Source organism: Equus asinus, chromosome 5 (assembly GCF_041296235.1).
Source record: "Equus asinus isolate D_3611 breed Donkey chromosome 5, EquAss-T2T_v2, whole genome shotgun sequence".
Classification (NCBI taxonomy): domain Eukaryota; kingdom Metazoa; phylum Chordata; class Mammalia; order Perissodactyla; family Equidae; genus Equus; species Equus asinus.
The window spans coordinates 103,976,347-103,988,379 of NC_091794.1; the positions used below are offsets into that span (position 1 = coordinate 103,976,347).

Consider the following 12,033-nt stretch of genomic DNA (forward strand, 5'->3'; position numbering starts at 1 on the left):
GCGGGCCGGCCTGCCTGTGACGGGGCAGCCCCTAACGCTCCTCCCACACGCCCCCTCCGTGCTCTCCCTTAACTGCGCCCAGTGACGTACAGAATGCAGTCCTTCCACAAGCGTTTAGAAAGTGTTTTTATTGGTTACAATGATATAAAATGAATCATTTGAATCCCCCCTAGTTATTAAGTGCTTGCTAGCAAGAGCATAAAAAAACTTTTTTATACATCTGACAAACTCAAACGGTTTATTTCATGCTGAAAGGGGAAAAACAGCAAACAGCGCTGGTCACTTGTCTATGATGAACCGCTCCCTCAAGGCTACATTGGTTAAAATCAACGGACAACCCCTTTTGTATGTGAAATTGCAAATTTTAATGTTTTCATTAGAATAGTCTTTTATATCACTCTCCAACAAGAAACAATAAAATAACTAACAGCAAACTTCAATACAAGTACACTCTCCAGATTAACAACTCAAACAAAAATGTAAAATGTAAATCACATATAATACAATTGAAGCGTCCAAAACAATTTAAATAATTTTAAATATTTTATTTTTAAACTACTACAAATGCTTTATACAACATTTCAACACAAAGTCCCCGTAACAGAAATGTAACAAAATGGGAATGATAGTGAAAGGATTAAAGTGGCACAAATTCACCAAACAAGTATTAAAAACTACAGATTTTAAGAGGTAGATTATTTTAAAGTTGGGAACAAAAAACAACATGAATAAACCTAACCATTTTCCACCAACTCAGTCATTAATTAGGGGGAAGGCATATAATGCATGGAGAAATGGTACTCAGATACTCAGGAAGCGGCCAATTTGTCGTTTTCAGTCTCTGTTAGAGACCGCAGTGTAAAAGCCGGTATGTAAGCTCATTTACACTCACGTGCAGACCTACATCCGTACAGGCCTGTGATGCATCCTGGGCACTGATATATTGCTACAGAGTCTCTGATAATATAATAGTTATAAATTAGTGCCAGATAATGATCTGAGAGGATAACGTCCATCTGGACATATAAACATGACACTGGAAGAGGCATAAAAAAGAGTCCATATCCCATCCGGTTTCCTCTCCATTATGCTGGCAATCTGCTTGTGATAAAAAGCAGGCTGAGAGAGAAGCTAAACGCCTCTCTGTCTACAATTCATTGAAAAGAAAGGCATCAAGAGCTGGTGTGTGACCAAAACGTCTTAAAATGAGTGCATCAGAATTCGTCATCCCTGAAATCTACAACAAACTACTGAGAAGGAGAGGACTTGCTTTGCAAGGTTAAGTTCAAATTATTCCTTTCTCTGTTATGTGCCAAAAACCAGGGCCACACTCGATTTGAGTTACCAGTCCCATGACGAGGAGCCAGGTCATCTAGCCCATCTTACAGCGCCCTCCTCTTTGCATCTCAATCACCCGGGAGCCCAGTACGCGTGGTGGGCACCAGCGAGGAAGCGGATGCCTGATTCTAACTGGGACAAGAAGCCTGCTGGCAATCGGTTGTGTGTGAGCACTTTTGAGTCAGCTTCAATGGTCTTGCAAGCTTGGTAGATTTCGTATTCTTTGCCGCAGTGCTTATCCTAAGTTGAGCATGCAATATCTTTATTTAGTCAATTAAGGTTTGTTTTGTTTGGGGGGCTTTTCTACAGGAAGTTCCTAGAAAATAAGAAAACTGAAGATAAATGACAACATAACATAACCTTTTATGAACTGACCATGTTAAAGAAAAGGTGAGTAGACCATGTGACAAATGTCAAGACAGCAACAGAATGACTCTGAAGGTATGCAGGAACTTGAGAGTACCCCACTCAAAAGAGACGCGCTGGGAGGGGCCCCAAGCAGGTCTATTTGGAGTGGTGAGGCAGAGACAGATGTGGGAAATCAGCATATTTTTATTTTTTTAATTGATTCACGGTAAATGGGAAAACTTGGTCTGGAATTTCATTTTGCTTCTCCATCTTTAAGTGATCTTGACTGGTTACAATGGGAACACAGCATTTAAGAAAAACTTGCTCTAAAAGGAGCATTAAAGAATGTAAAAACACCTCTGGATTTACAGAGACCAGAGACGGAAGGAGGAGAGCAGAGAACGTGCCTCCTTCCCTGTCCTTTGTCTTACAGCCCAAGGAAAGCAGCCCCAGCCACGGACCTAAATTCAGCCCCCAATAAGCCACAGGTAGGCTCCGATGGCTAACTGTGGACAGTGAGCCCAACCCAGGAGCCAGTGGGCTAAGAGCTGTCACAGGAGACTCTAAAGATGGGTGCTCTGCCTGGTGGCCTTTGCTGCTTTATCCTCAGAAAAGGACTCGGAGCACCAGTCTTTTTTATACCCAGATCGACACAATGGCTTGTTCTCCAGTACGTGACCAACTGGCAAATTCTGCTGAGCCCTCAATGTTAAATGGAAAACTCTGACTTCATTCACAAGGCCGTCTACAAGCATACACTTGAAAATCTGTGGAATCCTAACTGGCATTCAAATGGACAATGTCTGAGTGTTGGGGACGAGCTCTTAATCACTGTTGCGTATGATGAAATACACAGGAGCAGAGGCGCTGCCAGCTCTGCGCTAAGTCCTTGACTATGCAGTGAGCCAAGGGAAGCAAACTCACTGAAAACAGAGTGAAAAGAAAGTGTTTCTAAACACGTGCCATGAAACCTCCCCTGAATAAAAGTGACAAGTAGAAATAATATACTGAAGAGGAAAGGAGACTACAGCTAAAACACAACAAGAAGCGAGGACGAGGCCTACTCTCCCAGAGCCCTGGGCTGGACGCTGATGAACCACCACATCCCCAGGCCTGACTTTAGGAATCCTGATTATATACCCAATTCACTACAAGGTGCGGAAGACTGCAACAGACCCGCTGAAGAACTGCCCACTCTTATGCCCAGATAATCAAAATATACATGTCCTGTTGAACATGTGCGTTTTAATTCCCAAAAATACTTAATAAATTATTATAGTCACTTTTAAGTGGACCCCTGTGTAAGACACACGTCCTTCAGACGCGTCCGCAGCACAGTTCCAGGGACACACACAAAAGGGAACAGCCACCCTGGATGCCTGCTCCTACCATCTGCCAATTAGGACAATACTAATGTTTTCTTATCTGATTCTTCTGTGTTTCAAATTTCACTCCAGCAATGTAACCTGCTGTTCACTATCAAACAAAGCAAAATAATTAAAACTAACTAGAGCAAAGAATACACACACTTTTATGAGGCACTTCGGTCCTCTGCGGTCTTAAGGGTTCTTCAAAAAGCACTGGATGAGCTCAGAGGCTACCTGAACGAACTTCATAAATCTACAGCTACTCAGGGAACTTTTCTTTACAGTACTTTAATTCTTCATATCAACTTTACCCTTAAACTGTTAAATGGGGTCCAGTACAAATGAGTGATTCTTTCAGACAAGACTGGAGACAAAAGGGGACACAGTGCATTCTAAAGCATCAACCACCCAGGAGATGTTTTTAGTACCATCTGTGAAAAGAGGCATATTCTGGTTCTTTAAGCTGGGAAAGGACTCAGTTTAAGAATGTTCTATTGTTGTGGAACTTCCAGAACACAGACTGGGCACAAACGGGTACACAGTGAAACTGCTACGGGCAGGCAGCTTTATCAGCTGATAAACAGGTGCTTGTTTTCGCCAGGGCTAAGCTCCCAAATGGTACAAATGCATGTGCCATGGTCAGAGACCAGATGTTGACTATGACCCACAGTAACTGATTATTTACTACATTTATGAAGTAGCTTTTTAAAAGTCTGATCCTTTAGTCCTAGAGTAAATCACTCCAAGCAGCCTCGGCTAATGGTTCCGTAGCCACGACTCAAGGCAGCGGCACCAACAACTCCACCTCATCAACTGTGCCGTGGCAACAGCACCTTTGAGTCCTCACAGCCTCTCCCAAATGGCAGCCATTCCCCAGTTAACGCTGACTGCCTGAAACACCAAAGAATTTTCAGACACTGAAAGTTACAGCCAAGAAAGCCTAGTGTCAGGCAGCTCACTCTCAAGAGACGAGATTTTTAAAAATTTTGCAGAAATTCTATCTGATGATGAGTAATCTCACATGAGACTGGCCTGCAGGCATGATTCAGGAAACAGCAGGAATTCCAAGAGCACACATCAACTCAGGTTATTTAAGCAACTTAGAAAGTTTGAGAAGTCAATGTAACAAATTTAACTATTGCCCTATGTTTTTATCTGTCACTAATAACAGTTCCTGACATAGGGAGAACACAGAAGCCAGCAGTAAAATCACCTCAGATGTAGGAGGGGGTCTCACCCCATCACCGGGGAAGGCAAGGCGCTGAGCCATGCGGCTGCCCTGCCCTGAGTCACCGCCGTGCCCGAGAGAACCCGAGCGCTGCCCCCTGCTCCTTGGGAATCGGGCCTGATTCCTACCCTGAGCCTGGAGACGGGAGGGGCGGGGGCACAGCAGGCATTCTCAAAGGAATATGGGGTGGTGGTGGGTTTCATTTAACCCATGAGGGAAGTTTTTTAATTAAAACAGAATAAAAGCAAGCATGAATAACAGTGGCATTCTCAGGTGCTTTAACTACGCTGAGGCCACAACCAGCAAACAAGACTGCAAAATGGTTTCAATGAACTCAGTGATTCATCTTAACACAAGGAGCAATCTATGGCTGGAAATACGACAAGTGACACTGAGATATCACCCAAGATATGAAGGAAGTTTGAGAGAATTTCATTTTTTCAAAATAGGGTACTTCTGAGAGCTTTTCACGGTTTCAAATTCAATTCACAACTGGCCCTATTAAAGAAAGGGCAGCACTCTGCACGTCCTAGGTCTGAAACAGGAGCTGGGTGCTCACCTCCACGACGGCCAAGGCAGTGACCCTTCTTCATGCCTCCAACTTAAGCCACAGCTATAGCCTTTAAACGCTTATGTCAAAATTATATAGGAAAAAGAAAAAAACGCCCTTGCGCAAGTATATTGTTTACTTCCAACCGTCTCCCCCCCAACTCTCTTGAGCTCTGAATTCCTCCGGCCCTGAAGACACACTTACCTGAAGTCCTTCAGCTCCTGCTTGCCACTGCTGTCCTCCCTCCTGTTTTCACTCGGGTCGGCAGCAGCTGCCAGCTGGAGACTTCGGGTGACTGGCCCCCCACTCCGTTCCCTAGATTTGACATTGAGCCGGTCTGTTCTTTTCTTATTGGCCAAAGCAGATTTGCTTTTTAAGACAGCTTTGCTCTTCTGTACCCTCACGTGCAGGCTCCGGGACGTCTTGTTCGAGAGCTGAGCAGAATGATTCTTGGCCACGGCTTTGGGTTTTTTCCCCTCTACATGAGTTATTTTGGCCATTCTTATCGGGCTTGAGTTCCTTAAAGAGGAGCTTGGTTTTTTGGACTTCACCGAAGCTGCAAATTTGACATTCTGCTTGGACCTGAAGGACGAGGAGGGCAGTGGGGCTTGTGCGGGGCCCGAGCTGCGGGCTCTGGTCTTGCCCAGAGGAGCCTGCGTGCTCTGCATTTTAATCTCTGCATCCGCTGTCCGTCTGCGGTGGCTGCCGCTGCCACTGTTTTTGTCACTACTTGCAGGTGACGAGTGCCCGCCTTTCTTGGATGAATGAGAAACTTTTTTTTTGGAAGGAGAAAGAGGTTTTTTGGGGCAGCTGAAGGCGGCGTGTTTATTCAGGCTCCCGATGTACGTGAACTCTCTATTACAGTACGGGCAGATGTGCGACGACGACTCGGAAGTGTTTTTGAAGTCGGCCTTCTGCTTTGCAGATTTGTTTTTTTGAAGGATTGCTTTCTGGACAAGCTGATTTTTCTTCTTCAATGCACTTAATTTGAGCTTATTCGATGACATTTTGCTGAGTTCCACACTGAAGTTCAGTCTTTTGGGCTGTCCCATTCGTCTGAAGGCATTTTTCCCAGAGCTATCTAAAACCACCACACCATTTTTGGGGTGCACAGTTTGTTTCAATGGTACTGGATTTTTCTTAGGGGTATACCTCTTCTTGTCACTAGCAGAAGCACATGCCAGGATATGTTTGTGTAACTCGGGCATGTTGTCAACACCTTTTCCACACTTTGTGCAGCGAATGGCAGTAGTGAAAGTCTGCGGGATATTGTGTGTAGTGAAATTTGTGGCCGTCACACCAATACCCATGGGGTTTCGGTGATGGTACTGAAATGGAGGTGGTTTAAAGCTTGGGTAATGTTGATTGAGACCCAATCGAACATCTGGATCTTTCGTCTTTATTCCAGAAGCCATTATTTTTATGGTTGTGTACAGCTCCTCAGAGGAATCATTTAACTCCTCCTCTTCTTTAGACGTTTCTAAAGGATCTTCTGGCAAACTCTGCATATGCTCTATATGGGCCTTGCTGGGATCTGTAAAGTTCTGGGGCCTCAGGGTGCCACTTTCAAACTCATGGTGCGTGCACACTTTATCTGGGTGGAGATCTCGCTGGTGCTGCTGCAAATTGCACAAAAAAGCAAATTCTTTTTTACACACTGAACACACAAAAATATTCCCAACTCCATGAAGCAAAAAGCGATGTTCTGACAAATCAGTTTTAGCCTTAAAAAGCTGCACACAAAATTCACATTTGAAGGGCCATTCTTCAGCATGAATAGATAAATGTTTGGTTAGATCTTTAATAGAAAGAAAAGGTGATTCACAGACATTGCAGACAAAGCTTTTGTTGAATGTTTCCTGAACAATATCCTGTTCAGCTGCAGACTGGGGTTCTTCCCTGGGTTTCAGATCTTCATTTGCTAATTCCTCCTGTTTGAAAGATATCATGGGGAGAGAAGCTTCCAGATTATCCCCGGAGGAAACAACAGATGACACTGCTGAGAGAGGGGGTGGCGAAGGGGAAGAGGAAGAAGATGAAGAAGAGAATGAAGATGAAGAAGAGGAGGAAGAAGATGAGGAAAGTGTTGGAGGCCCAGGTGAAGCAGCAGACATGAGCGGCTCCACAGAAGGAATGGGAGATGGCGAGGGGGACACCGTAGGCGAAAGAAGTGGAAGTGGGGACTGTGCAGCAGCATTCGAGAGTGGAGAGGGACATGGAGGAGGAGACGTGCCAGAAGACGGAGCTGGAAGAGGTACGGTAGGAAGGAGTGGAGGGGGTGGGGTGGCGACAGTTAACACTGGAGGACAGGGTGGAGGGGAAGAGGGATTTGTTGGGATCAAGAGAGGAGGCAGCTGCCCGGAAGAAAGGGAAGATGTTTGCAGGGCAGGCGATGAAGGAGAAACATCCGGTGGGGACCCGACAGCAGGGGCAGATAAACCAGAGTCAGGACCCAGGTCAGGATCTGGCTGGGGATCTAGGGATTTGCAAGGACTCGGGCTCCTGGTCACATCTGCAGTATTTTCTACAGGTAAATCGATGCCATTGTATTCATTGAGAAGAACCTTCTGTAGCATGCAGGTGGTTGGTTTCTTTTTCTTTACAGCACTGCAGGCTGCCTGGACCAGATGACTTTCTTTGAATTCCTTGCCTTCAGAGTCACTACATGGCTTTTTATGCACACTGAGATCTAATACAGATTCCCACTGGAGCGGAGTCTTGCCTGCACCCTCAGCCTTCTGTTTTACACCACTAGATAAATCCAGTGGCTGCTGGTTGCACACATTGCTGAAAGTAGAACTGGCTGCCCACTCTGTAGATCCCTTATAGTCATCAAAGCATGGCGGGCTCACGTTCTCTCTCTCCTCTCTCCCAGACAAACTCCATGCTGGTGAGTTGCTATGACTTTCTAATTTGGGTTTTTTCGAACTTAGAACTCCATCAGACCACACTGCTTTACCATCGCTCGGCTTTCCAAAGTCTCGAAGGGCAGGACTGTGTTGTGGAGAACTGGGAGGAGAGCTGGTCCGCCGCTTAAACCTACTCGAGAGTACAGGCAGCATGGAAGCAGGAGCGGACACACAAACAGGACCTAACTTAGGTATTTCGGCTGCTGAAATCCCTGCAGGAGGAGTTAGTTTATCCTGGGTTTGAAGAAGCTGTTTGAGCTTCGATGACAAATACACACTTTTCTCTTTGTGGAAAGATACGGCCTCTGGAGTCGCTATGCTAAGAGGCAGACTTAGGGAACACGAGGGTGCTACAGGGTCAGACTCGGCTTCAGCCTTAATTTTGGGTAGCACAGGAGGACTAGAAGTTCTCCGTTTCTTGGCCTCACTGTTTGTGCTGCTGGAAGGCTCTTTAGGAAGCTCATCTGCTATGGGGACCTGTGTGGTCTTTATATTTTGAGTGATTTCCACCGTAACTGGAGTAAGCAGACAATTTATACCATACAAGTCTGCCGAATTGGACTCCATCTCAATCACATCACAGTTACTCGTGCTGCTGCTGGTCTGAATTTTACCATCAATATAGTAATTTAAGTTTTCAGAAATATTGCTAGAAATATCCATGATGTACACGTCATCTGCCTCCCCTTCCTCCTCTGGTTCTGTGCTTGGTACGTAGACATTCTGAGCAGGTGGGGCCTGCTCCGCTGGAGGCTGTGGCTCTTCGAGGAGGCCTCCTTTCCGCCGCACCCCTTTGGGAATCAGATGACGTTCATGAACTCTGCGCTGATGTCGTCTCATATTAGTATGAGTTCCAAAAACCTTTTTACAATATTTGCACGGATGAAGCTCTTTGACTTCTCCATTCTCTTCTACAACAGAAGAATTTACTGCTTCTTGGGAAGCTTTCTCTGAATTCAAGATCAGACAGTCTTGCCCAAGACTGGGAGGACTTGAGTCCTCTTTTGGAGTAGCACTGTCTCCAGACACTTTGCCATCAGCGGGGTCTCCTGATGGCTGGAGTGTGAGGCTGGGTTTTCGCTTTAACCCTGCCTCATGGCGACGCTCATGTCTCCTCCTGTTAATCTGTGTGCCAAATGCTTTCCCACAGTACTTGCATTTGAAAGCGTGATTGACTGTCGATATGTGGATATGCATGTGACGTTCAAGCCCCTGTTTGGTTGTAAACTTCCTTTCACAATGCTGACAGGGAAACATAAATGCTTCAAATACATCACCATTGGCTTCTTCTTTAGTTTTGGGAATTTTGATAACAGATGTTACCTCTGGAGAGTCTTCAAGAGCTTCTTTTGAAGTATTTTTTGGTTCTTCTAATAAATCTTCTAGCTTCTCATCACACTGTATTTCTGGCTCTTTCACAGAACTTTCATTTGGCGTGTCGGCTTCTTCTTCCCCCTCTTCTTCCAATTCTTCATCTTCATCTTCTTCTTCCTCCTCCTCTTCCTCCAGATCATTCACCTCACAATTTGTGGCTTCCAGCTCCTCATCTGGTTCTGTCCGTGGCTCGCAGGCAGGGGCAGGGACATCTAGTTCTGGAAGAGCATCCTGGTTAGCCACCTCCTGAAGAACAGCTGTCTGCTCAGCCGCTGAGGCTGAAGGCTTCTCGTCCTCTTCTTTGGGACCTAGAAAACAGAGAAGCAGAAGCACAGAAGTGAGGGCAAAAACTAGCCACTTCGTGATCAATTCTTGTCATTTACGTTATTTCTCTTATCACCTAAAATGCGGAAGGGAGATTCTGTTAACAATAAATAGCTCTACTTTCTCGTTTATCAAGTTGTACTGGATAAGAATCCACCTCACTCATTCATTCAACAAGTACTTACAGAGCACCTTCCATGTAGCAGGCCATGCCGGGCATGCGGATAAACACATGAACAAAGAAGGCCCACGTGGAGCCGAGATTCCTGTCTGTGTTTAGTCACAGAAATATACATACGTTTTCATTCACAGAAACTGTAGTGCTTAAAATTGTACTGGAGTAGCTGACAATGAATTTCAGGAGATTAAATGTGAACTCCAATTTCTCATGATTCTAAACTGAAACAAGGAAATTGCTAAATATATTACCAGGTTAGAGTCTTAGTAGTCTGTCTTGAATGAAATGATTCTCTCCGTTCTGACCAAAACTATCTATTTAGAAGCTAAAATATTTTCCAGAATCTGTGATCAGAATTTTTTTTAAGTAAAAGAAACTTCAGCGATATCTCTCCCAAGCCTGATCAAATTATTGAGAATTCAGGAGTACCTCAAGAAGGAAACAGAAATCGGAAGTCACACCTGAGTCTCCACGCCTGGGAGAAACCCAGCCTAGCCCAACCTGAGGTGGATGGTAGACAGTTGGTCAGGGAAGGACTCAATAGAAAGGTGACAGCTGAGCAGAGACCTAAAGAAAATGAGTCATGCAAATATCTAGGGGAGGGAGGGAAGCCCTCTGGACAGAGGCCACATCAGATGTACAAGCTGTGAGTCAAGAACATGCCAGCTATGTTCCAGGAACAGCAAGGAGGGTGGAAAGGCTGGAGGGCGCTGGAGGGCCAGCAGGGAAGAGAGCAGGAGATGAGATCAGAGGTAACCAGAGGTCAGCTCACGCAGGACCTGGAGGCTGTTGGCGTTCAGACTGAGTGAAACAGGGAGCTACCAGAAAGTTCTAACAGAGAAATATGGTATGACAGACTTATATTCAAGAGAAATCACTCCAGCTGCTACGTGGGAGACAGAAAAAACTAGGTGGACAGCATGGGGGCAGAGAGACAAGAGAGGAGCCTACTACTCCTGCAGAAGCAGGGTGGGTGGGGAGACTAGGGTGGCATGGCAGGTGGCAGAAAATGGTCAGACTCTGGATACACTTTGAAGATGAAGCTGACAAGAAGTGCTTGTTGACTGGCTATGGTGAGAGAAAGGAGTCAGGAGAATTCCATGGCAAGTGCAACAATCCTGTAGAATAAAACTACAGAAGACTGAGGGAAAAGCAGTTTTATTCTGTGCACGTGTGCATGTTGGGGGGAATCAGAGTTTACCTTGGATGTGCTGAAGTCTGAGCTACCCAAGCGATATCAAAGTAAAGATATTAAGTAGTCAGTCATACGTGACTTGAGTTCATCAAAGAAGCTGAGCCTAGAAATGCACAAGTCCTCAGACTAGGAACGGTATTTGAAGCCTGGGACTGGGTGAGGTCACAGGGAGAGTGAGTGTGGAGGGAAGACTGTCCCTCAGGTGACTCCAGTGCTCAGAGGTTGGAGAAACGGCCAGTGAGGTGTCTGGAAAGACAAGAGAATGCCGGCCCTTCGATTAAGGACAAAGTTTCAAGGAGAGAGCGATCTGCTGTACAGAACCGCTGAGGGGTTGGGTAAGAGGAGAAATGAACATCTCGTTTACCAAGATGGAGGTACAGAGATCACGACAACAACAGTTTTAGTGGAGTAGTGGGGACAAAAGCCTTGTGGAGCTCCTAAGAGAATGGAAGGAGGAGTGCGACACAGGAAGACTTATAAGCAACCCTTTCAAGTTTAGTGATAAAGGAAAGCACAGAAGTGGGGCAGTGGCGGGGAGGAAACAGGGACAGCAGGGAGCCCTAAGAGAGGAGCTGCTACAGCGCACTTAGGGCTGATGGGGATGGTTCAGGATGCTGCTTTCTCACTGCACCACCTGAGTCTCTGCTGACTAGGCCCCTCTTACTGTTCACACTTCAAGAGTTAAGAAAGGCTCTGTAGGTGCTGGGAAAACTGGACAGCCACATGTAAAAGATTGAAAATTGACCATTCTTTTTCACCAATCACAAAAATAAACTCAAAATGGACCAAGGACCTAAAGATTAGGCCTGAAACAATAAGTCTTCTAGAAGAGAATATAGGGAGTACACTCTTTGACATCAGTTTGAAAAGAATCTTTTCGGACACCATAACTCCTCAGATGAGGGAAACAATAGAAAGAATAAACAAATGGGACTTCATCAGACTAAAGAGCTTCTTCAAGGCAAGGGAAAACAGGATTGAAACAAAAAAACAGCCCACTAATTGGGAAAAAATATTTACAAGCTACTTATCCGACAAAGGATTAATCTCCATAATATATAAAGAACTCACACAGCTCAACAACAAAAAAACAAACAACCCGATCCAAAAATGGGCAGAGGACATGAACAGACATTTCTCCAAAGAAGATATAAGGATGGCCAATAGACACATGAAAAGATGCTCATCATCACTAATCATCAGGGAAATGCAAATCAAAACT

At 45.2% G+C, this 12,033-nt stretch overlaps 1 protein-coding gene across 11 annotated transcripts in view; it reads right to left on the minus strand.

Annotated features, from left to right (window-relative positions):
* PRDM2 (PR/SET domain 2) overlaps window positions 1-12,033 on the minus strand; it is a 127,588-nt gene that overhangs the window by 32,474 nt on the left and 83,081 nt on the right. For 10 of the 11 annotated variants that reach the window (XM_070511016.1, XM_044769725.2, XM_044769726.2 and 7 more), the window contains one exon: window positions 5,036-9,422. In XM_070511016.1, the coding sequence (XP_070367117.1) occupies window positions 5,036-9,422 (4,387 nt within the window). Of the gene's footprint in view, window positions 1-107; window positions 1,655-5,035; window positions 9,423-12,033 lie in introns of those variants that run through there. The other variant, XM_044769719.2, reaches the window with a different exon arrangement.